The 24,624-nt window shown below is 39.1% G+C and overlaps 1 protein-coding gene across 2 annotated transcripts; it reads right to left on the minus strand.

Moving 5' to 3' along the window:
- Nucleotides 1-902: 902 nt before the first annotated feature.
- Nucleotides 903-24,324, minus strand: zgc:92360 (uncharacterized protein LOC436988 homolog). 2 transcript variants are annotated; one of them, XM_031736065.2, is made up of 11 exons: nucleotides 23,868-24,324; nucleotides 20,817-20,947; nucleotides 19,806-19,897; nucleotides 15,857-15,936; nucleotides 15,658-15,770; nucleotides 14,001-14,147; nucleotides 11,136-11,219; nucleotides 10,883-10,945; nucleotides 7,930-8,001; nucleotides 4,796-5,027; nucleotides 903-2,207 (listed from the first exon to the last, which is right to left on the minus strand). In XM_031736065.2, exons 1-11 carry the CDS (start codon nucleotides 23,953-23,955, stop codon nucleotides 2,179-2,181), a joined length of 1,131 nt encoding a protein of 376 aa, XP_031591925.1. In that variant the 5' UTR covers nucleotides 23,956-24,324; the 3' UTR covers nucleotides 903-2,178. The 2 variants fall into 2 exon arrangements, with proteins under 2 accessions (XP_031591925.1, XP_039469949.1); XM_039614015.1 differs by lacking the exon at nucleotides 23,868-24,324 and adding an exon at nucleotides 23,460-23,478.
- Between the last annotated feature and the right edge of the window lie 300 nt (nucleotides 24,325-24,624).

The following is a 24,624-nucleotide window of genomic DNA, read 5'->3' on the forward strand; positions in this document are numbered from 1 at the left end:
AGTGCCTTTTAGCTGGACAAACTGTGCTCAAAGTCCCTGATAGAAAGTCCCTGCTGTGCTAAGATGTGCTTGAGAAGACTTAACTGGCTGACATCTCCAGAGCAGTCTCCACAGCAGGGGAAAAAACCAATCCTTTCTCCTACATTAGCACACAGTGCTGTGTAGCTCTTAAAAATAAAAGTTGCCTTGCTTGTGCAAAGAAAGATTCACTCAGCAGCTTCAGTATATCCATTCACATTCTCCGCATTTTTGGTCTTCTATGTTTCTGTCCTAATGTGGATTGACATACAGAGCATTAGGTGTTCCTTTGTTTTATCCACGTCATCCATATTTTTTCCACATAGCTCTTCCAGACCTCTGTGGATCCACTTGGTGACAGATGAAGCTTCAGTTTCTCCCTGAAAATTGAGCCCACCCTTATCTCCAGGTTTTGATACTGCTGTGCTGTCTTTGAAGTTTGCACGGTTGCACTTCTCTCCTCCCATCTCTCCTCAGTGCTCCCTCCTTCTCACCGCGGTGAAAAAATAGCAGGGACCTATAGATTCATGTGATATTCATCGTGGGCCTCAACCTGCAGTCTGTGTAGTGAGGGTGTAGTTTTAGACACCCAGAAATTGCTGGCAGGGGCAACTGCCTGCAACTACAAACACAGTAACCAAACCGCATCAATGTTTAGCCTAATGCTTAAAAGTAAAACACATCTATTTTTTAAAAACTTGCATCATATTATTTTTACACTCATTTATTTGCCACATTGTTTTACTTTTACTTGTAAGTACCTCATCCTTAGTGACATATTTGAAGAAAGTGATGGTGTTAGGCTCTAACACACCACTTCAGCCATAATTAAAACAGTTTATTGCTTAAATATAGACACACAAATCTATGTGGAGATCATCTGACAACATTTTAAACATTTCTTTTATTCATGGTCGGCAACAATTTCATATTCTATTGCAGCCATGGTCAAGCATATGCCTAAAAATGCACATATCAACATAAACGAGTACCTTTTAACCAGATGAAGTCTGATGTCTGATTTGGGGGTTTTTGACACTGATGACAATGAGACAAAATAACTTAATGGCATTCTTGTCTAATTTTTAAAAAGATTTGAATATATATGCACTTTATGCCACATGAAGGTGCTGTTACACCATCCAAGGTTTTGTAGCGTTAACAGCTTTTCTGCAAACCTGCTTTATTGTCTTTCCAACACATCTTTGACAGACGACTTCAAAAATATATACATTTGTGTTTGCTTTACTTGCAAAACAGATGATCAAAGAAATGCCTAAGTACGTTATATTGCTTTTAATTAAAAGAATAAAATTACAAAAAACAAAAAAACCCCACAAATACCTCAGTTTGATTTTACCCACAGTAACTGGATGATAAATGGTCTGTTCCTGTTTGACTAATATGTCTTTTTTCACAGCAGACATTTGGAATTATCACAGTACCAAAAGCACCGCTCCATTCAACTGTCAGTAAGTGAACAAACCAAGTCAGAAAATGAAATTCAGGTGTCATTAACTGTATAATGTTCACCTGTGATTTTCCCACTGTGACATGTCAAAATGTCTTTTGTGAAAACAGGCATATTTGACTACCTGCACCTCATTAGCATTACCCAATCATCACAACACATTATGCTTAATACAAGAGGTCCAAAGCAAATACTTCTAACTTTGAAATTGTTTTTTGTTAGAATATATGTTTGACATACGTTTAATTCTACTGTTCCTATTTTGTACAGCAGTATTTACATGGCATACCACAAGTCCAGGAGAAACAATGGATAGTATTATTTTGTTTACATTGTATTTGATATGGGCAGAGGCCACCATGACCACAAACCCAAAGATTGCCATCCGTGCATTTGTAAGTTAAAACAAAAATATTACAAATTTGGTTAAACCGCAAGTAATTTTATCTGAGCACTTTTACCAATAAAAGCTAATATCATTGACAATACTATGGTCTTATCAGTCAATACTTTCTCTTATTTGCATTCTTAATATCCTGTCATCCCATTAGAATTATGAAGCAAGCTCCAGTGTGACCACAGTAACAAAGAAGCTCAGACTCCAGGTCCATGACGCAGAAGCGAAGCGGGTCTTTTGTCACACTGGTCATGAACTGAGAGGTGAGGTGGTTCTTCAGGCTTCTGATCCATCAGTGCTTATGCCTGAACGTGGCTTCCACTTAAAAAAAAAGGTCCAAAGTTAGGAAAGAAAATGTCCAGTTAACCCATAAAGACCAGCCAATTTGTATGACTGGCTTTTATTGGTATTGTCATTAAAACTTGTTGTTGACAAATGTAAACTGCCACGATGTACTTTATGTTCAGTGCTAATTAGCATGTATGCCAACATGCACCCCAAGAACACAGTAAACATTTCTTTCTAAATATGGAGTTATTGTTACTGTCAGTCAGTTAACACAACAACCGGTACAATCTTTACTTTACATCTACTTATTAGACTACTAATGTTAACATACAAACTTTGGACTTTAAGGCCATTTCTACACTTACACAGATATTTTGGAAAATTTAGCTTTTTCTACACGTTTTGGCCTTTCATCCATATATAAATGACATTTTAAGTCACTCAAAACTTTTGAAAAACTTGTTGACATCAGACAGTGCACCATGTTATTGTATTATATATTATATTATATTGTATTATTGTATTACACTTTGGTTTTTCTTGATGCTGCTTGATGCAGCTTTTTGTACTTTCGTGTGGATGGAGATATTTTCAAAAACAAAGCGGAAAATCACAGTTTTAAAAAATACCCATGTATGTGTATCCATAAACTAGAAGGCATTTGCGGAAATGAGTACACTACCTAGTGTGTTTGAAACTTTCTTAAATGAAATGCTAGAGTATCTGTGGTATGCACAAAGCTTTTTACTAATGCTAATATTTCTGAGGGTTTTTTTTTTTACCTTCTTTACACAATTTATGTAAAGAAAACACAATTTCTTAAAATGAGGGCTTGGTCCTTCTCAAGCTGTAAAATCAAACACTAGTAAATATTGCCAAACTGTCTGATTTGGCAGACTGGAACAATAATTTTGGACCAGGAAAGTTGAAAAAAAATTAGCCACCATGTTTATTCAAATACAAAGTTGATTTAGAAAAATCTAACCAATAAGCTTACCTGAAAACTGTTTTTAAAACTGAGAAGGCACCAATCACAGCCCACACAGATGTAAAAGGGATGCAAAATAATTAGTCTACCCTTTTTATGAGTGTATGGGAAGCATTCAAGCATCGAGGAAAAGCATGCTAACAGTGACTGAAACTGAACAAGGGCTATAGCAATGTACCTTAAATAAAATAAGTATGTACGATTTTGCAAGTGTTTTTGGTGGACCTGTCTCTGTCTATCTATCCATGCATACATCCTTGAAGCCATCAATCCATCTATATAATACACTTAATTATTTTCCAGCATGTCCTGGGTTTCCCCCAGAGACTCCTCCTGGTAGGACATGCTTGAAGCACCTTGTTCAGGAGGCATCCATGAGCCCTCCTAGTTAAATACCCAAACCAGTCCACATCCTTTAGATGTAGAGGAGTAGAATCCCCTCCTGCATGACTTAACTCGTCATCCCATCTCTGAGGTTGAGCCCAGCCAACCTACACAGGAAATTAATTTCCGCAGCTTTTATATGTAGTCTCATTCAATCACTACACAAATACCGTGGCCATGGTTGAACATAGATCAGCTGGTAAATTGCTTTCACCTCTTTCTTCGCCATAACAGATTACAGCCTTTCGCATCATTGCTGATGCTGCACCAATCCCTCTGTCAATCCACTCTCCCTTCACTTGTGAATTAGGCCTGGAGTACTTCCACTTGGGCAAGTAACTCATTTCAGACTTTGAGTGGGTACTCCACCCTTTTCCAGGTGAGAACTGTACCCTTGGACTTAAAGGTGGTAATTCTCATTTCTGCCACTTCACACTCGGTTGAAAATTGCCCCAGTGTAAGCTGATGGAACCATATGATGAAACCAACATAAACATCATCATCAAATGGTAAAGATGAGATGCTGAGGGCTGTGATCAAATGCTTTCTCTAGGTCGAAGTCCTTCTCGAGCACTCTGGCATAGACCTTCTTTGGAAGGCTGAGAAGTGTGATCCATGCATCACTAGAGTATCACCCCCAATCTGCTAATTCAGAGAAACATCCCCAAACACATTGCAGAGACATGTCAACCAAGACAGTCCCACAACATCCAGAGCCTTAATTCATTCCGGACAAACCTTGTTAGGTGTCCATCTGCATACAGGTTCCTGTTCAGTCCCATTACCCACTGCAAAGCTACATTACATTGACTTAGCAATGGTGGTGCAGAATTTGGTCCACTCATACTTAGTGTCTCCTTCAGAAAGCTAACGCTTTGTTAGAGGTGGGAATTGAAGATTTCACGAACTGTGGCCTCTGCCTTAGCTCCCAGCTCAAACTCACTATACGTTTGGGTAAACCAGTCTTGTCTTCACCCATCGCCTGATCCAACTCTCCATCAAGTGATAATGATTTGACAGCTCAGCTCCTTACTTCACTGAATGTCCAAGATACATGGCCACAGATCTATAATTACAAAATCGATTATCCCACATGCACTTATGAGCACCTTATGCTAAAACATGGTGGACAAACTGTAGTTGGTGCTGTAATTAATAACGATCATTTAAATAACATGAAAAACCATTTGCAAAAAAAGAAAAAGCAATACATAGATACTTAGTCTTACTTAGAATATAAAAGTCTTACTTGTATATTCCTGCGGAGACATCTGAGCACTCATGATATCATTGAAGCGCTTCAGCCAGTCCTGCTGGTCACTCTCTGTCTCGCAAGTAAACAGGAAGCAGCGGTCAGGTGTTTGTATGGTGATACCATATTCAAAGGCACCATTGCAGTGGGTGCCAGCAGGCAAGCCGGAGGAGGCACTGTAACCATAGTTCTTGTTCCCAAGGAAAACTTCACCTTTGGCAAAGGCATCCTTCACGTAGAGAATAAGAGAAAAAGAAGTCAGCTGTACAGACTTGTCATCATGTATATGAGAGTGTTTATTAAGATATACACCCCTTATTTCTTTTCATTTTGTCAGGAAAATGGGAAATAGGTGCAACAATTTATTAAAATGTGCACAAACATACATTGAAATACAGTATTTAAGGCAAAAACAGAGTTTCTGCTATTCTAACAAGCTTTAAAGTCAATATTTCTATTCTTTAACAGCCTGAAGTCTCTTAAGAATTCTCAAAGCTTTATTGTAATATCTTTATTTTCACTGCTTTTTGTTCTGTTCTCTGATTAGTCGATTACACATTGCTTCAGTGTTGAGAACCAGACTCTGCGAGGAGACCAGTCAATAACTAATAGTGTTCCTTAGTGCATTGTGCCAAAGAATGGCTTCTTGATAGCCACATTTCCACCGTGACAAATTTTATTGAGGCTTCATCAAAAAGTAGATGGTTCAGCTGAAAGGCCAGATGCATGTTTCAGGTCCTGCATCAGATCTTGTTTTCTTGCTATTCCTTGACAACATGACTTTCAGATGCTGTTCATCGACTGTAGCTTGCCACTTCGTCTTTTGTCAGGTTTCCTCAATTTTTTGAAGGACACACTGCACACCAGGCTGAGATATGTCGTGTTTACACCTAACAACTCTTAGTGCAAACGTACAATATCATGCCTGTCAAACTGTGTTATCTGTGGCATTTTTATGGATTTAGTTAAAGAAATTGGAAAAAAATCTTGTGTTTATGTGACAGGCTGCTAGTAAAAGTGACTGAAGAAATGTGGTTCTCTCTAATGAGTGGACACAAAGTTAGTTCATCCTATGAGTTAGGCCTTTTTTATGCTTGAATGATTCAAATGTAAGACTCCGATGGTGAGGTACAAGGACTGGCCTGAAAATGAGTGAAAAAGTTGCCAATGTTCAAAGACACACTTTGAAACACCCTCAGAAAGCCTGGAGAACTATTACTCAAGATAATATATAAAGAAATATGAAGTTACTAAAGATTTTGCACAGTACTATAGGACAATAATCTACTATATTATAAACTAAATTATTTATTTTAGTATGCTATTATGATTCCAAATCGAAACGGTTTATAATACTGTGTAACCAAGGATTTGCCCCACAGTAACAATATAAAGGGTAAAACAATGATTATATTTACACCTGGTCACTTTCAAGAAAAAATGATTCATTTTGGGAGCAATGATGATAAAGTAACAATATTTGTTATGTGAAAATGCAAAATGGGAAGAATATTTCTGTGGCGGGCGTGGCCTGCGGTGCCGTGCAGGGAAGGCGGACGCACCTGCACGGCATCCGCAATCACGCCTCGCCGACATAAATGTTGTACTGGGTCCTGTGGTTGAGGTTGTTGTGGTTGTTACGTTGAGCTAGCAGCGGGAGAGCTGCAGCTCTGTGTGTATTGTGGACAGCAACCGTCAAAGAATTAATAAACATGATCAAAATGCCACTGGGTCTGCCGTGTATGTTTACAATTTCAAATTTAGTTTATTTCCTCTTTTTTCTCTTCAAAATAAAAGCTCATTATTATCTGCATGTTTTCTTTTCTTCAACATCTTCTTTTTTCCTCATCACCTTCTATCTATGAAAGGGCATTTTGCTTCACTTTTGTTTTTAAAGCTTTGGATTCACACAAATACAGCCTTTGAATTACGGCATAATGCTTTGAGGAAAGCATGTGGTACTGGCCAAGGGAGTAAAATATGCATCTTTCAACTGCAAGAAATTCAGTTAATTTGCATGTCTTAGCCACTTTAGGAACCCCAAGCCATCACCAGAAGTTTTCTGAAATGAAGCTGACCCTGTTTCAGATGCTTTGTTATGGGATTTAACATCACGATGGCTCTAAAGCACCTGAACTAAAAAGCAGCAAATCATTTCAGCCTCAGTTCAAAGCACTTGAACTGAGGCTGAAATGAGAAAATGTTTAGCGTTTTTACTTGAAAAGTGTTTGAAATATGTGATTTTGTGTTAAAGTTTGAACCTGTGAAATACGGTGGTTTAAAACTACCATTTTGCACCGTTTTGCAAAGCTCACACACACACAGTGGTAGTTCATATCATTATGTTAATATGCAAAAAGATGAAAAAAATGACAGCAAGTGAGTTAATAATAAAGCTGATGTATTCATAGGATGTTTTCTCAGTGTACAATTGAAATTTATAGGATTATATCCAGAATACTTTGTGTATTGACGCACATACTCCATTCAGTCTCCTTACAGATCGATTTTGCCACAGTCTTTGCTCAAAGACACTTCAAAGGACTGTCACATGGCATCCTTTGCCTGTTGGAAATTTAATTCTGCTGTAGCCAAAAGGTTGTGTTGTAAACACTTACTGACATATTTATCAAATTACACAGCTTCCTCTTCAACCTCAATTGATTATCACTAGACTTCCTCTTTCTTTCATCTTCTAGATTTCCTTGTGTCTCTCGGGGTAAGTTGGACAATTCAGTAACTTAGCATCTATAATTATTGCACTTCTCCACTGAACTATTGCATCACCAGCAACACTTAGATAATCTGCTTTGGTTATCTAATGTTTTTAACTCACTTGGGCAATCTGAGCTACCCCCTCTTAAGGTCTTTGGCAAAGTCTGTATGATAATAAAATTCTCTGTAATCATTCAGGATTTTCTTAAACAACATCTCAACATTTCTCAACATCATCTATCTGATAAAACAGGAGGTCTGCACACAGTGTTGTGTGTAGAAGTGTCAGTGTAGCATATTCCAGGCTGCATCAAGGCACCTTTGTGCTCCACAATTTGTGGTCAGAGTGAACCAACCACATGCCTAAAATACAGCAGTCTTTCAGATGTGTGCAGGTCTTTGTAAAGAACACATACCAGTGGATCTTTGAAGTACATGAGCCGCCTGTGGTCCAGTGTAAACCAGCGTTTCTTGAAACCTTCTGTTTGCTGTGTAGACAAAGAGGCAGACGAGTGAGTAAGACAAAGACTGAGAAAGACTGCACAAAGATACAATGCAGCATTGTGCTTTTAAATAGGAAAAGTGAGTCTGTCCCGTTTGTGTAATCTTGCAAGACTGTAAGTTCCTACACTTCAAAACAAGGTCTTCAAATTTAGTCCGACCAATAGTCTATGATATGCAATATATAAAAATGGAGCTGTTACTCATTGGAGACCAATCATGTCAGCTGGAAACAAATTTGTATCAAAAAACAACAGTTAAATACTGATACTGTTAAAACTGATGGAAACCTTAAGAGCATGCAATGACTGTTTTTATCCCAACTGTGCAGTCTAATTTAATCATTTTACAAGGATACTTTACTTTTCATGAATGAGGGGTGTAGCCTGCTTTCGTATCTGTGATTTAGCCATGAATGTGCATTAAAGCTGATTTCGGGCTTTCAAGGGTGATATGAAAGCTTTCCTTATTGTTAGGCACTTAACATTGTCAAACAGGTTTCCTCTTGACAGCTCCCATCGGAATGTTTATCGCACTTCTCTCATAGCACTGATGTTTAATTTGAAAACTTGTCACGGCTGAAACTTTACACGAGTGCAGCATTTTCAAATCCACTGTGAAAGCAGCTATCGAAGAAAAGTGAAGCACGGCACCTTTGGAGAGTTTACTGAAGTGCACAAGCAGCTTGAGCTCTTTTCAAATAATCAGGACGCTCGGGTCCCCGACTGCTGCCAAACTGTGCTCGTAAAAGTGTTTGATATTGTCATTGTGCTGAACAACTGACTGTTCCCTTCTCATTTTGCAAGCTGACTCCTTCCACAAATAGGCCTCACACAGGTGCGAAGGAAATGAATTATGACATCCATTTAGTAAATCAGCCCAACGCAGCAAGTTGGTGACTTCTTTCATCTCTCAGCCCGACAGACCCAGATTAAACCGAGTGTCTGCGTTTGCATGCCTCTGAATGCAGAGTTGCCTGTTTCGCTGAGGATCAGGTTGCTGGGTGTTTCCTGTGCAGGTACTTGTGTCTGAATGATTCCTCTGTGTGACAACAGCTGCCTGTCTGTTCAACCGTGCGTGAGTATGTGCCTGTGTACAAATCCCCTCTTTGCACGTCTATGTTTCGTGTGTACATTTGACACCTGAGAATTTAGTCCACCCTCAGCTGGAAGCCCTTCATTCCCTGTCGCACAGATGCAAGTAGGTGCTCTCAGCTGTCACTCAGCATGTTAGGCAGAGGTGAAAGGCAGATGCGCTGACGGCTGAGCTTGTTAGCATATTATCCCAGCTGCTACTCAATTAACGATGGGAGAGTGAGAGCTGGGATCACTGAAGATTTAAAGGAAGGGACTGTGTCTGACTTGTTGAATAGAAAATTGGTCTCGATCCTGGTTTAGTACTCAAATTTGGCTGAGGTATTTATTTTGCTAAATTCAATAAATAAGGGATTTAACACATTATAGATAACATCAGAATTGCCACGTTAAGATGTTATCTATAAAAGAAATCTCTTCTAGATTATTTAAACTGAAGATTTTGTTTTAAAGCGGTAATCATCTAAGAACTGCAGTTGCATCATTATTGCATGACTACTAAAAGAACACCACCTGACATTTGCTGGCTGTAAATAGGATTTTCACTGAGCCTGCCCCTGTGATAAGATGTATGCATAGCTCCAGAGGAGGTCGTTTTCTGATTCACCACAACAAATCACCTCCCTCCGTCTCACCCTATCCCCATCACCCTCATCTGTCACACTAATAATGTCTTTTTTCAACTCACTTTCATTCATTCTGTCTCCTGCACATACCTCCACCTCTTCAGGCTATCTTCGACTTGCTCTCTACTCTCACAAACATTATAGTCCACGTAGACTCCTGCCTGGCCTGATTTGTCAACCTATCCATCATTACTGCAAACAAGAAGGGGCTCAGAGACGATCCCTGATGTAATCCTACTCCTACCTTGAACCCATCTGTCACTCCTACCGCTGTCTCGCTGTCCTCACACATGTCCTGCATCAGCCTAACAAACCTCTCTGCTACTCCTGACTTCCTCATGCAGTACTAAAGTTCCTCTCTTGGCACCTTCATATCACATCACCACATGCTTTCTAGATTCCAGGAGAAGTCTGGTTATCAGCAATAAATGATGGTTGGATAGCAATGACAAATCCGAAGCCATTTTAAAGACAGATGTGGGGAAGTCCCACGCTTGGTCATCAGAGTGTGACGTTATAAACACAAGGAGTGCTTCCCAAACCTTCCTATGTGAGGAGGGGGGACTGAGAGTAGTCTCACTATTGCAGAAACAGATGCATTAAGGCACCTACATAACCTCGTCTGTATCGCTGGCAAAATGGCAGGCTTGCTGATTATGGCTCAGAGAAATGTATATAACCTTTGCAGGCTGATGTAATGGTATACAGCACAGTTCCTACTACCTACTTGAGAGCTATTAACAAGTAAAGTACAGTGGATTTAATGTAAATTATTAACCGGGTCTACTAGTAAATTGACCCACTGTCGAGACAAAAACTGCAAGCAGGTGGTTAAAAAACATAAGGAACAGCAGACCTCCACTCTACACCACCTGTAGCAAAGTATACAGCACCACCTTATTTTTAAGTATATTTAGCAAATTGTGCTTTTATTCTTTTATTCTTTTGTTGTTGTTGTTGTTTTGTTTTTTTTAAGACTTGTAAGGTTTTTTTCAGTATCTCCAAATCTACATTTATTGACTTGTGGAAAATATCCCAGTGTGCTTGAGCCTGCCACTGTAAGGGTCAGTGGCTGCATTGAGAAATAGAAGGAAATGAAAAGGCTAAATAAAGCAAAAAGAGGTATGAATGCATAAATGTGTACTTGCCCTGGGACCTGTCTTTTCCATATATCCTTCCTTGACAAAGTTTCGGGTAAGTCTGGGTACCAGCTAAGAGCAATAAGCAAAAAGAAAAAACAATGAGATTAAAAAAAAAAGAATATTATAAGAATATTATTGTTTTAGTGTAATGGAGTTCTATGGTTCAGACATAGTATTCATGAGCCTACCTATTAAAAGAAACCTAAAAACAATGTAAATATTTATTTTAAGGTAGGTGGGCGTGCATGTGTGTGTTTACCTCAGCATCAGTTGCCCCGGGAAAGGCCACCTTTAGATAGTGAAGCTGAACAGCACGAATTGAATTAAACCAGTCAACAATCTCCTGAAAGGTTAGAGGATAAAAAAGAGAGTATTTAGTTCTTACTCTATTTTTCTTCTCGTTGTGATTTAGAAAAGAGGAGGTACATTTTTTATTTTTTGGATCAAATTATAGGAAAATCCAGGAGCAGTTAAAGCCAAAAATGTTAACCTCACTGACTAAAAGACGATTATCGCCGTCATTATGACATGAAATGGTTTGTCAAATCCAGTTTTGAAGCCTCTACTTTAAAATTTTTCCTTTTTGATGTGTTGAGTCAGAGGTGAACACATCTGAACCAGAGTGTGAGGGGCAAGTGTTTAATGTCAAAGTCTAACGTCATTACCCATTTCTGGGTCCAATGCTAACTCTGGCAGTAAGAAGCTAGCAGGTGGTTACCTAGCTAGTTTTATCCTAAAGATGATATACTATGTTATGACTGAACTATTTCTAAAAAAAACAAAAAAACAAAAAAACACACAAAAAAACCTAAAACCTATGGCTCTGCTTTCACTTTGGACTTAAGCAAAGAAGACTAAATACCAGCAATGTTTGGAGGATTAGTGAAGTTGGGCTTGTTGGCATATAATCTAAGCTACAACATGCTAAAAAGATGAAAGCCTCTTTAGCTGAACTGAACAGGTGTCTACTAATTATCTGTTAGTACAATAATTGTATGACACATTCTGTTATTTAACACATAATTGCATTAAAAATATCCAAAATACACAAACTCAGCACAAACAGTTCAGTTTAGCGACAGTTAGCATATGTGTTATTTTTGACTCTGAGCTTGGTTTTATCCCACATATTAAACATGTAACAAAAATTGGATTTTATCATCTAAAAAATATAGCCAGAGTCCGCCCTATTCTCTCTCGGGCCAACACGGAGATATTGATGCATGCTTTTATTACCAGTCGCATTGATTACTGTAATGCCCTGCTCTCTGGTCTCCCCAAAAAGAATATTTCACCTTTACAACTTTTACAAAACTCTGCAGCTCGTGTGCTGACGAAGACCAGAGGGCGGGCCCACATTACACCGGTTTTAGAATCGCTGCATTGGCTCCCCGTGTGTTTCAGGGTCGATTTTAAAGTTCTTTTATTGGTTTTTAAATGTCTTAATGGTCTTGGGCCTTCTTATCTCTCAGATCTGCTTTTAATATATGAACCCTCGCGGACCTTGAGGTCCTCTAGTACCGGTCTTTTGATTGTCCCTAAAGTCAGGACACATACTCATGGAGAGGCAGCTTTTCAGTGGTATGGTCCTCGTCTGTGGAACAGCCTGCCGGAGGAGCTCAGGGCCGCAGAGAACGTACGTGTTTTTAAGAACAGGCTCAAGACCCACCTTTTTAATTTAGCTTTTACCTAACGTTTATTTATTTTATGCTTATTTATTCTATCCTGTTATTCTATTTATATTATTAATTTAGGTTTAACCTAATATTTATTGATTTTATTCTTATTCATTTTTTATCTTCTTACTCTATTTATATTTATACTGTATCCCACTCTTATTTATTTTATCTTTTTATCCTGTTTATATTCTTATTAGGTCATATCTCCAGTGTTTCCTCGGAGGGGGCTCTCTGCACTGGGGCTGTGATCGACCGTGGCTGCTGGGGCTCTGTGGGTCCTCTCAGCCTGGCTGGGGGGCTTCTTTGCCTCCCTCCTGCTGTGTGCCCAGCCTGGAGGCTGCGGTCCGTGACCGGCTCCCGGTGCAGACGGCTCCCTGTGTTACAGTTGGGAGGGGGGGGTGTATCCATGATTGTTTATGTTAATGAGAGTGTGGGGAGTGACTTGGAGGGCGGGGTGGGGTGGGCTGCTTTTCACCATGTAAAGCACTTTGTGCTACATTGCTGTATGAAAAGTGCTTTATAAATAAAGACTGATTGATTGATAGCTAGTAGGTAGCTACTGGCTGTGTGAATCTACCTGTTAGCCAAAACCCAAATGAAACAGCTCAGTTATATAAAACATAGTTGTGACATGTGTACACTCGTTATTATGAGGAATAAAAGCACTATAAGTTGTTATAGATGTAGAGAAATCGGTAAAACACTTCAGGAAACCCCATTAAGTCAGTTTTACTAGCATTTTTTACTAGCATTTTACCACTGTTTATCACGTGTACATTTCTTTTGTGGCAGAACACATGGATTTTCCTTCCTATAACACTGTTGTTTATACGTTTTATCATTATTTTTTCAATTTTTATCTGTTATATGTTTTGCTCAAAATTGTAAGAGTTTTTTTTATGCCAAAATGTGCAAGGGTATTTATAGACTGGAACAATGACTTTCCAAATCAGAAGTGATTTTATGATTGTGATGTGATTTTGCAGGAGACTCAAGTCTCTAATGTCAGACTGCTACAAATAACTCCTCAGCCTGATGGCAGTTCTGAACTGCTCCATATATTTCAGTGTGGTCTGAGTGACACAGAATAATGGATGCCGTGCTTGAATGTCATCTGCTAATGGATTCCGTCAGCCTGCACAAATTGGTACAGATGGTTTTGTAAAGGTTTGGAAACTCTCCCCCAACGACAAGAGCCAGGTAGTTTTGAACACGTCTGTCTCTTAATGTGACAGATGACAAATATCCGATGCCAGCTTCTGCTGTTTAAATTAGTGGACAGTCAAGAATACATAAAAAAGCTTTAGATTTTCTCTAAGAAAGGTATTGTATTCATTCAGCCCGAGAGGTTCACACTGCTTAAGCGCAAAAGTCCTCACTATTTCTCCTTAGGACTTTTAATACATGCTGATTGATTATAAACCAGTGATCACAGAAATGCAGACCTTGCCATTGTCATGGTAGACAAACATATTTCGGGTGCTGTAGTCTTTGAGGTAAGTAATCTGCAGGCCGTTGGGGTTTCCTATCTTCTCTGGCTGGAAGGTTGCATTGATGCTGTCCACCTTTATCACTGCTTTGGGCTCCTTAGCCTGCAGAAAACAGGAGGGAAATAACTGTGTATTTGTACGAAATGCAGCCGTTTGCATAGATAGATCTCATAATAAGCCCTGGTTAGAGCTGTTTGACCTATTATTTGCACGTTTTATGTTGTTTAACATAATAATTAACATGATTAATTGAAAAATATGATTTTCTAACCAAGGCTGTTGTTACTTGTTCCTGCTATATGTGCAAAAATATGCCTAATGCATCTTGTGGACACACTCTGATAAACTATTACAGTGAAATGAATTTGGGATTCAGGGGGTGAAGTGCTACAAAAAAGTGTCACCATCTCAAATCATAAATATATAGAGCACATGAAAATCCACTCTTGTTAATCATGTTTTATAGAAAAGGCCTCAGAGATTCCAAAAAGAAATAATCCTGCAATTTTCTTTTGTGGTCTTCAATGAATAAACATTCCTCTTTGGGACCCTCAGTTGAATAAAAACAAATAAATCTCTGGGACAATCACACTTTTACGGTTTTGAACAGGCGTGGTAATAAAAAAGAACTTTTTTTCATCACTTCTTAACCAGAAAAAATGTATATTGATGCAGTGAGTATCTGTATGGTATCACACCCTAAGCCTGTATTTTGTGTTGTGTCACTGCATTCAAAGCTATTATCTGCACATCAGTCCGCATCACTGATAACCATCATCTCTAAGACCGACACTAATCCCAGCAAACATGTTTGTGGATGCTGTGCTTTAATCTTCCCTGACTTGAATTTAGATGGGCATCTCTGGAAGCTGAATCCATGTCTGTTCTCTTGTCCTTGACTTACACAAAGAACAAATACAGCTATGGTTATTTATGAAAGATTTGACAGTTGATGACAATTTCCCTTCTTGGTTTGGGTTTTGCCTCTTCAGCATGATAAATCAGCAAGAAAAGTGAAATTGGCTGAGGAGCAGCCAGTTGGAGCTTAACATTTTGCATACCTCAAGCTTTTCCTGAGTTCCAACCAACCTAACAGCATAAAAAGTCTGAAAAGAAATCTAGTGACACTTTTACCTTTACTACTTCTCAGACTGCATGAGATTTGTTTTTTAATTGTTTGCTATAGCATATTCAACATGGCACCTACTCCCCCCCCCCCTTACAATATATTATTCCCTCTTCTCCTGAGCTGGTTTACTGTGACAAACAAAGTGCTCCCAGTGCTTCAAGGCCTAATTGGTTTGGGTGGTGTACAGCTTAGTGAATCAGCCACACTGACAGAGGGGACAGACTGTTGGTTAAGCTTGTCTGAACACGCTTGAATGCAGCAGAGGGTGCAAGTACTTATTTTGCTCTCTTTTGGTAGGTATACATAATTACCAAGACAGTGTATAACAAAATACTGCATTATACATCACAGGGGTGCTGTCTGCATGATACTATGTCTTTGTCTTTAAGGTCTGCTCCAAAGGAGGTATTTGTGTTGTGGTTGTATGAATGGGAATTGGTACCTGCATGTGGCTGCCAAGAGCCTTGTCTAAAGAATGCTTACATCATATTTGGTAAAATACTTCAGAGTCCCCTCCCTCTCTGAAAGGACAAATCGCCTGTTGAGGAACTGCCCGTTGTCCCGCCCTCTTTTCATCAACATGCCATCTCTTATTCCTGCAGGAAGCCAACAAGGTCAATCATGAATTTGAATGTGTCATAACATAGAGGGGGTTTGTGTAATTATACACCTGTGCACTCACCTTCTTCATATGTGAATTTTCCAGGCTCAGAGAACTCTCTCCTTTCGTACTTCGCTCGTATCCACTGCTCCCTCAACACCCTGAGCACACAGATGAAGTGTAAACAGAACTAGCTTGTAAAGCTTGTGCTTGTGCAATAAAAGCACATTAATAGTCTTGTGTATTTTGTGAACAGTAAACACAAACAACACCAAAAATTAAAACCAATTCAGATCTGCAGGAGACTCACAAAACAATCCTTTTTAATATTCCTACTTTATGTGAACTACATGCCTAAACAGTGACATCTAAAGTATTTAGAAAGATGAGTTTGGCAGCATCTTCTTTCAGCTTGTTAAATTGCAACTATCCTGAGTTATAAAGAAATTACATGCAGATTATTGCCTTTGCAAGTAGCATTGCACCTGCTGCGTTGGGCTGATAGATATAAACAGACACACTCCTGAGTGAAAAGATCCTTTTGCAGATTACTGCATCAGTGTCATTTAGAACTTGCATGTGCTACATTAAGATACACAGCAACACTGAGCAGGTTAAAGCACCAGTCCCCAACCTTTATTGCTCCGGCCTTTAAGGTGCCGCGGATAAATACAACAAAATAGAACCAGTACCGGTACACCCCCCCCCCCCAAAAAAAAGTATTCATAACACAAGGGAAAAGACCCAGGGAAACCAAATTAATGATAAAAACAATAAAAAAATAACAATAAAGACTGACCGATAAAAACCCTGAAAACCATCAATTTCCACACCCGACCCCTCAACTCTTGCTGCCTAGTACCAAACGACTCACGGACTGGTACCGTTCTGTGGCACTGGGGTTAGGGACCACTGTGTTAAAGCATCCTAAATATCTCCAACTGAATATGTAAAAGTATATTGGCAAAATGTTAGCATTGTCAATTAGCAAAATGTTGAGGCCAAATACAGAGGATCATTTTACTCATAAATCATAGAAAGCTATCGAAGATCGGACAGCAACTGATTTTTTGGTGGAATAATTATAAGTACTTGCAGCTGCCAACTGACATAGCCTGCAGGGCTCTCGAACACTAAGCAAACATTTGTGTTTGCAGGGCACCTGATGGAAGGCAGCCTGTTTCAGTCGATCTCAGACTGATTGCAGGCACTCTTAGATAGGTCTGCAATTAACTGCCGTCTAATTTAAAAACACAGACAGATTGCTAACATGTTCGTATCAGTCTGCAGCAATAAGCACTATTTGTTTGCTCCATCAAACAATGAAACACAAATCTGAGTTACTAAGTTTGTGGCAGGAAATTTACAGTAAATTACCCTGATTTAATACCAAGCATCTTATTTTGCGGATAATATGTGTGTGATAGTTCACACTAGGAGTGTTTATTTATTTGGCATTAGAATGAGTTATCAGAATGGATGTGCAATCGGCATGCCTGGATGGCTCAACGTTGTGAGCGAAGTGCCAAAACTTTATGTCTTTCCCATCGCCCTTTACTCAGTAATCACTCTGACACGAGCCCCACATATTCCAAAAACAATAATACTAGGATTTTATTGAAAATACAGCAGAATTGAACTGAAGTTAACGCTGTGTCTGAGGGAGGAGGACAATCCCGATAAAAGATGCATACAAGAATACAGCTTGTTTTCCTTTCCACAGTGAGCAGAGATTCCAGTATTTCAGGCTTTTAGTCATATTTTTACAGAGATTAGTACATAATGAAAACATCTCCCCATCTTTTCTCAACGTTGCACAAACACAGAGCAACATTCATCTTTCTTTCTTTCAGTTCCCTTGAAAGGTGCATATTACACAATATATGTTTGTCATGTTTGTAGCTATTAATGGGTCTGTGTCAGTGTGCTACAATAATGTCTACATGTTGCAATGTTAGGGGTGGTTAAATTCATATGTGTAACATTCAAGTAATCTCAATATAGGGAATGGGACATCTTGTTATATTTACTGAGAACAACAACAGATATTTAGAGTTTGAAAACTTACAAATATGTGAAAATACTCAACTCTGTAACATGTTTTACAACATCATGGGCCACAGTGAATGATGGCCAGTTTAGGGTTGTGCGTTTCACTCAGAAGTGTGGCTGTTCCTCTCTATCAGCCCATCGCAGTGCCTGCCTAGACTGTGGGATGTGAGACATCAGCCCCATTGCATATTTATACTTGAAAGAAAAATGGTGCAATACTTGGCTTCATTTTGAGCACTAAATTTACAATTCCCTAGGCGGAAATCTGGTTATTATTGAAATAAACTAGCTGTATGTGTTTGTTTATAAATTTATAAATCTGGCACAGCCTGTGGCTGAGAAAGTCACACGTGAGTGTGGATAACCACTGACGACGAGTCCATACCGGCTCCCGTACAGCGCTACTGACTATAGATATAAATGCCAACAGAACTAGAACAGAAGGCGACACATTTTTTCTTAGTTAATTGCAGAATGATCGCGAACAGAACGTAAGCGCCAAGTTGACCCAGTTCACTTAAAAACTAGCAGACTAACTCTATTTTATTGCCATGTTATTCCAGTTTCACCATCATCTTGACCCACCAAAGTCAGTTTGACGACAGCAACTGACTATGAGTCTCAGACCTGGACCACCTTTAAAGCAACATTTCAAAAGCAAGGAGACTGCAAGAGTTACAGTAATTTGGTCACAGACTGGTCTCCAACCGCCATCTTCCACTATACTCTAAATGATAGTATAGGCATCATAATGAATTTGCAAAGATCCCACAGTTGAAGGAGTGATACCCATGAAGGACTAAGCACTCTAACATTAGAATCACAGAAGAAAACATATGTAAATGCAGGCGTCTTAAAGATAGCAGAAAAAAGAGTAGAAATAATTTTCCATCTCTTTAAAGATATGGTCTGTGTTAGGCTGAGGACAGAGCAATAATCTTTGTCCAGAGTAACTGATTCCAGCTGAAAGCTGACAAAAATATAACAAACCCAAAGGTAAATAAAAGTATTGATGTAACTACCGTCCTGCACAATAACTTTATTACATTAATGCAGTGCTGACTGAAACAATTACACAATTCACCGAAACAGATCAAATGGATTTAGACTCTCCACCTACTTTTATTCTATGCTAATAAAAATAAATGCTGTTAGGATTCTCTGTATCCTGTGGATTATTACTTCAGAGCAAAGGCTAGATTAGATAATTACAACCGGTCCAACAAATAAATCAGTTTAACCCCATATATGTTGCAGGAAAATGACTCAACAGGGTCAAACTAAAAGCTGAATATCTAGCTTGAGTTTTATACATATGCAAGTACCGAACTTACTTCAAAATCACAGTGCAAAGATTTGTGCCCTGGAAGAGTCAAAGCCCAGACTGGAGTCCTAAATCTATTGTGTGAGATGACTTGAAAAGGCAAACTTTTTCCAGACACACCCTCAACTTGGCCAAGCTTGAGCAAATCAATCAGGCAGAAAAGTTAAAAAAAAGAAAAAAACCTCAAACAAACATCTCCAAGAGCTCCTGTAGATTTCAGCCACAGGAAGTGAATAGCTGTTCATTTTACACTGAAAGATTTCAAAGCTGAGCGCGTGGGGATCACAGTGCAACGTAACAACACGTCAGCTTTGCAGGGAAATGGGAACATGGATTTAAACAGTCAGCTCCATGTAAAAGTATTTATTGGGAGGAACCGTTTAAACTGTGTAATCATCAAGTTTATTGCGTCCATTCACAGGCGAGTGTTTTGAGCATATCAGTGTTCCCCTTCTAGTCACACTGTTAATTATAGTTAATACTTATAGTTTGGCTGGAAAACAGGAGATTTTTCTTTAAAGAAAAAACCCACACATAGCTCTAAAAAAATAACTCCTTTCTTTATGTAACCAAATGCATGCACATTTTTTCCACAAACTTGTTCAAAAGAAGTTATGTGAGTGTGACATATGTGTTACTACTATGGTTACTCACTGGCAGTCCTTGTGGGTTGGTTTGTAGTAGTAGACTGGAACAGCGGCCTCATATTTGCTCTTCATGAGCTCATTGCCATTCTGAGCCATGAACTACGAAAACACACACACACACACACACACACACACACACATACATGACATAGACATATTATTTGAGGATGACTGACATCTTGGCAGAGCTATAGACAGTTTTACAGCTAAAGGACACATTTTCTCATCTCCTCAGCAGAAGCATTAAATTCCCAGAATAAATCTTCATTGATGTTACAGGAAACCGATTTCAGTTACGGGAAGATGACAGATGTGGCAACTATTTTAAGATAAAGATGTTCGGAGAACCCACATCATTAATTATCTGATTTCCATGAATCCAGTACAAAAATGTTGTGGGCAGGAATGCAGTGTTTTGACATTCCCGAGGACTGATTTATCATAGTGATTTATAATAAGGATTTTGAAGCAAAATTCTTGAAGCTAATTTTTTGTCTCTATTTAAAAATGTGGTTTTTGGTCTTCTAGGTTTGTGAAATGTGTTTGTTAGGTTCTTCTCAAAGTGAAAAACCCACAGGTGAGCCCATCAAAGACTTGTGGCATCATATCTGACCTGGAGGCCAAAGCTTCTCTAAAAAAAAAAGACTACACAGGTAAGTTCAACTTACTTAACAATGGGCATCAACCTAGCTCTGACAAAAAAAGTGACTGGTTTACACTAAAGATTACAAATAACTGCACAAACAGTGTAAATAAAACCCTCAATTGATCATTTTAAGAGGTGATATCTTGGTTGGTATAACCAAAAATCACTGTATCATTATTAAGATTGTTTCAGGATACATGGAGATATACATGGGGGAAAAAAAAACACGAGCACAAAACAAAAAACAACAAATAATCTACATTTAGACTCTGGTTTAAGCATATAAGGAAAAAGGAAACCACTTGGTAACTTTCTTTTCTTGAGAACAGGTGGTTAACCAGCCGTGGCTGGAGGAAAACAAGTAAAAAGAACCTCCAACTCATGGTCCTCCCAGCGGGACAGGGTCAGTGACTTGACCTTGCTGATGTCGGGAATGTTGCGGTGAATTCCAGAGCAGGCCAGGCAGATGAACACTCCCAGTGTGCAGGAGCCCCAATTAGGGTCTGCAGAGAGAAAGGTGGAGAGAACAGTTACAGTATGGTAGGGCACTACCTTTGTCAGACACAACAGACCGAATCTGAAGCCTAATCAGATATAAGAAAAGAGACAGTATGTAGTAACATTAGTTAGGCTGGATTCAGACAGCATCACTGCTCTTTTGTTTTCTGCATGGGCTTTTTTAAATGATTTGTTTGACTTCTTGACTAGCTGTCTGTCAATTTTTCCAACCAATACATTTACTGAAAAATGAATATAAGCCTTAAGGCTAGTAAAAAACAAACCAGTAATGTCCAAAGTGCATATTATTCTTACATTTTGAAAGCTAAATTTAAAAATATTTCTTTTAAAAATCCAGGTTAATGTCTTTAAGTTGTCTTCTGTGGAATGTTTTCATACATGATTTTCATTCTTCCAGCTTGATAATTTATTTTTATCATCCTGAGAATTCAAAATAAATAACTTTTAATGCATCACTGCTGAATAGCATAAGAAGATAGGGCTTCCTTTTCATTTTTGTTGTGACAGAGATTCTCAGTATGCCAATGTGCAGACTATATTTCAAGGTACCAACACAAGCTAGCAGTGTGTTGCTACATTTTCACCAACAACGGGAAATAATAGTAATTAAAGGATTAACATAGCCACTTTGATGTCACCCTGAAAATCTATGGACATTTTAAACCCTCACTGTTAGTGTTTCTTGTTAGTGGAACAAGAAATAATCTAATTTGGGGGTGCTAAATTGGCTAATGCTAGCTGGCTTTGATTAGCAAGCTTCAAAGTATATGGGTGTTTTTCACAGGTACACACATCTACCAGATAGTGCTAAGTAACAGACAAAAAAATAAATAAATCAAAAAGCACCAAATATAGATGTATGGTTCAGTTCAGTGACTCAGATTAGCAGAGGTAAGGCCTAGCAGCCAGCTATTAGCTACAACAGCCTGTGTCAGTATCCACTTGTAATCTCAATGTGGCCACTCTTCAACTTAATCATTAAGAAAATCTAAATATGTGAGCTATTAAAAATAAATAAATCAAATTTGCCACCCTAAATTTGCTAGGAAAGAAAATGTACAGACCCAAACAGTCCTTTCTTTTGTGCCAGACTGTAGACATTGTTTTACAGTCATATTTGACTCTTTAAATACTGTGAATTTAGGCACTTTAACATAGGCGTCTATGTGAAGCAAACTCTGCAAATATCAGCCAACACCTGTTGCAAGACCTGGTAGACAGGTGACAGCTGGAAAATTTGAACATACAACACACCACTTATCACTACAACATGCTTCACACATCAGGCTCACACTAAATAGGAGAAAGCATGTTTGCAAGCATTATTGAAATCTCTGAGCTTCCAACCAGATCAATGCTACACAGCGACAAGCCTGAAATCTATAAGGGCAATTTATCTGCCTCACCTCTAAACTCAAAGATACGAGAAACATTTTCTTTGCTCTGGCCACACCTGTCTTATCTTTCTGAGAACCTTTCGAATTTCCTAGTAACCAGAGCGAGGAAGGCTTGGTCTTATCAGTATAAATCACAGATGTCTGAGCAATGAGGGCAGTGTTTAATTTCCCAACCGTAGAAGGCAGATTGGAATACAATGTGCCTGACTGGTTAATACTCATGCCTAATTTTTTGCAATGTTTCACAATAGGCAGAGGCAGCTGAGTAAAACGAAACCAGCCCACGTGCGCACGAGGCATCAGAAACATAAAGGGATTCCCTTTAGTCTCCAAAAAGGAAGACACATGGTAAATATGCTTGAATGTAGCCAGAGCTGATGCTGGGAATCTGACAGCAAAACCTGTCTTTGAGCACGGAAGTTCCTCTCCAGCAATGCATGCCTGACTTCTCAATAATGTATTTTTTTCATTATACAAAGATTAGGAAGCGAGATACTATCTCTCTTACATGTCTCCAGGGCATACATTCAGTGATTGTTTTGTTTTTTCCCTTCTGATGTACTGAAACACATTATGTGCTGTGCATGACGGCTCTCTCATACTGTAACACAGACAAAATGTAGTGCCAGCATGTTCGGGCAAAAATAACTTTGTGCCATTTTATCTGCCACAGCAGGATATTCATTCACACATGGGTAGCTTGTATAACCTAAACAACTGCTCCACATTCCACACACTGACTAATCTGTCAATCACGGAAGATGGCTTTACAGGCCTCCAGTTTCTCTTAGTTTTCTCATGGATACCTTTATATTTGCATCATCCAAAGGCAGAGGCCAGAGGTAAATATTTACCTACATTGTCTGCTGATCATTTCTTTGCACAAATAATCAGTCTAGAAATATATTTTAAAAAGAAAAGTCCATTACAACAGCCCAAAAAACCCCTTATTATTATTGTCTTTAATTATCCACCGTCTATGCATCTTATATACAGACATGGCCTCTTTATAATGGAGCTCCCCATATGTCCCCATTTTTAAAATTGTTTCTATTAAAAAACTATAACCAACTAAAAGAAAAAAGATCACCAAGAAGACCTCCACTGCTGAGCTGAGTGGATAAGGGTGTGTGCAGGCCCTTCTACTGCATGTCGAGACATGATTAGCGCTGAACTTCTCTTCTCTTGGCCCCACCACATCACTTCACTGCTTCAGCTGCTATCTTCTCCACCTTCAGGGAAACTCCTCCCTCCGTTCCTAACTCACCTTGTTACACTTACAGTCAGAACAGCGCCGAGCATGCCTGGAAGCCTTTCCTTTAAAAATGTGTTAAAGGTCTAAGCAAGCATTTAATCCTATGCTGTAGTGACTAGCATAAAACGAAGGAGACATTAAGGTGCACTTTAATAAACGGCTTTACCAGCAACGTTATCATAGATCCAGCATAGTCTGACTTTCCACTTTCATAGTTATTAAAGCCTTCTTATTTTTTTTTTCCCAACCTACCTGGTGCGCCACAGTCTGCGCAGGCGTCATTTCCAGGCTTCTGCAGGATCTCTCTGAAAGCTCGGGTCGATCTTTCATTTGCGGACATTTCAGCGAGCTGATCTGTTATTCCTCCGCTTTCAGAGAGCGGCAGAGACTGGGATGGGGCGGCGAATAGCCAAAAAAAATGGAAAGGTGTGTCTGCTTGGGTTTCACTCCCCTACTTGGGGTGCGGACAAGTCCGCACAGGTGGCCTCCTCAGCGCAGAGGTATGCCTCGCATTGAAGGGGATGAAAAAAGAAAAGAAAGAACGTGAACTTCAGGGTCCTTCACAAAGTTTCCACAGCAAAAAGTTCCAGTATCTCTCTTTGTTTGCTGAGCCCAAAGCCCACTAGTGGCACTCTTCAGGTGCGTCCTCACAGTTCTGCAGACAGATCACCTTTTACTGTCTGGGACTGGCTGAGCGGAGCGGATGGCATGAAACTCTACACTAGGAAGTGAAATACAGAGGTTGTTGAAACTTGCTTTTCCGCATAATTCGAGGTTAGATTGCATACCGCACCGGCGCCAACTACGCAGGGCTTATTCGCTTAAAAGGCGCATTTGGAAGAGCCTGTCAGACTATTAGACCCGGTGAATAATGATGGTGTAAATCACTGCAGATTTGGATCTGATATCAAGTTAGTACAGAGTCAGTATTGCCGATACTAATAAAGGCAGCTTATGTATGCAAAAGCAATATGTTGTGATTTATGAGATGAATCATCATTAATGTATC

This window comes from Oreochromis aureus, linkage group 6, assembly GCF_013358895.1.
Source record: "Oreochromis aureus strain Israel breed Guangdong linkage group 6, ZZ_aureus, whole genome shotgun sequence".
Classification (NCBI taxonomy): Eukaryota; Metazoa; Chordata; class Actinopteri; order Cichliformes; family Cichlidae; genus Oreochromis; species Oreochromis aureus.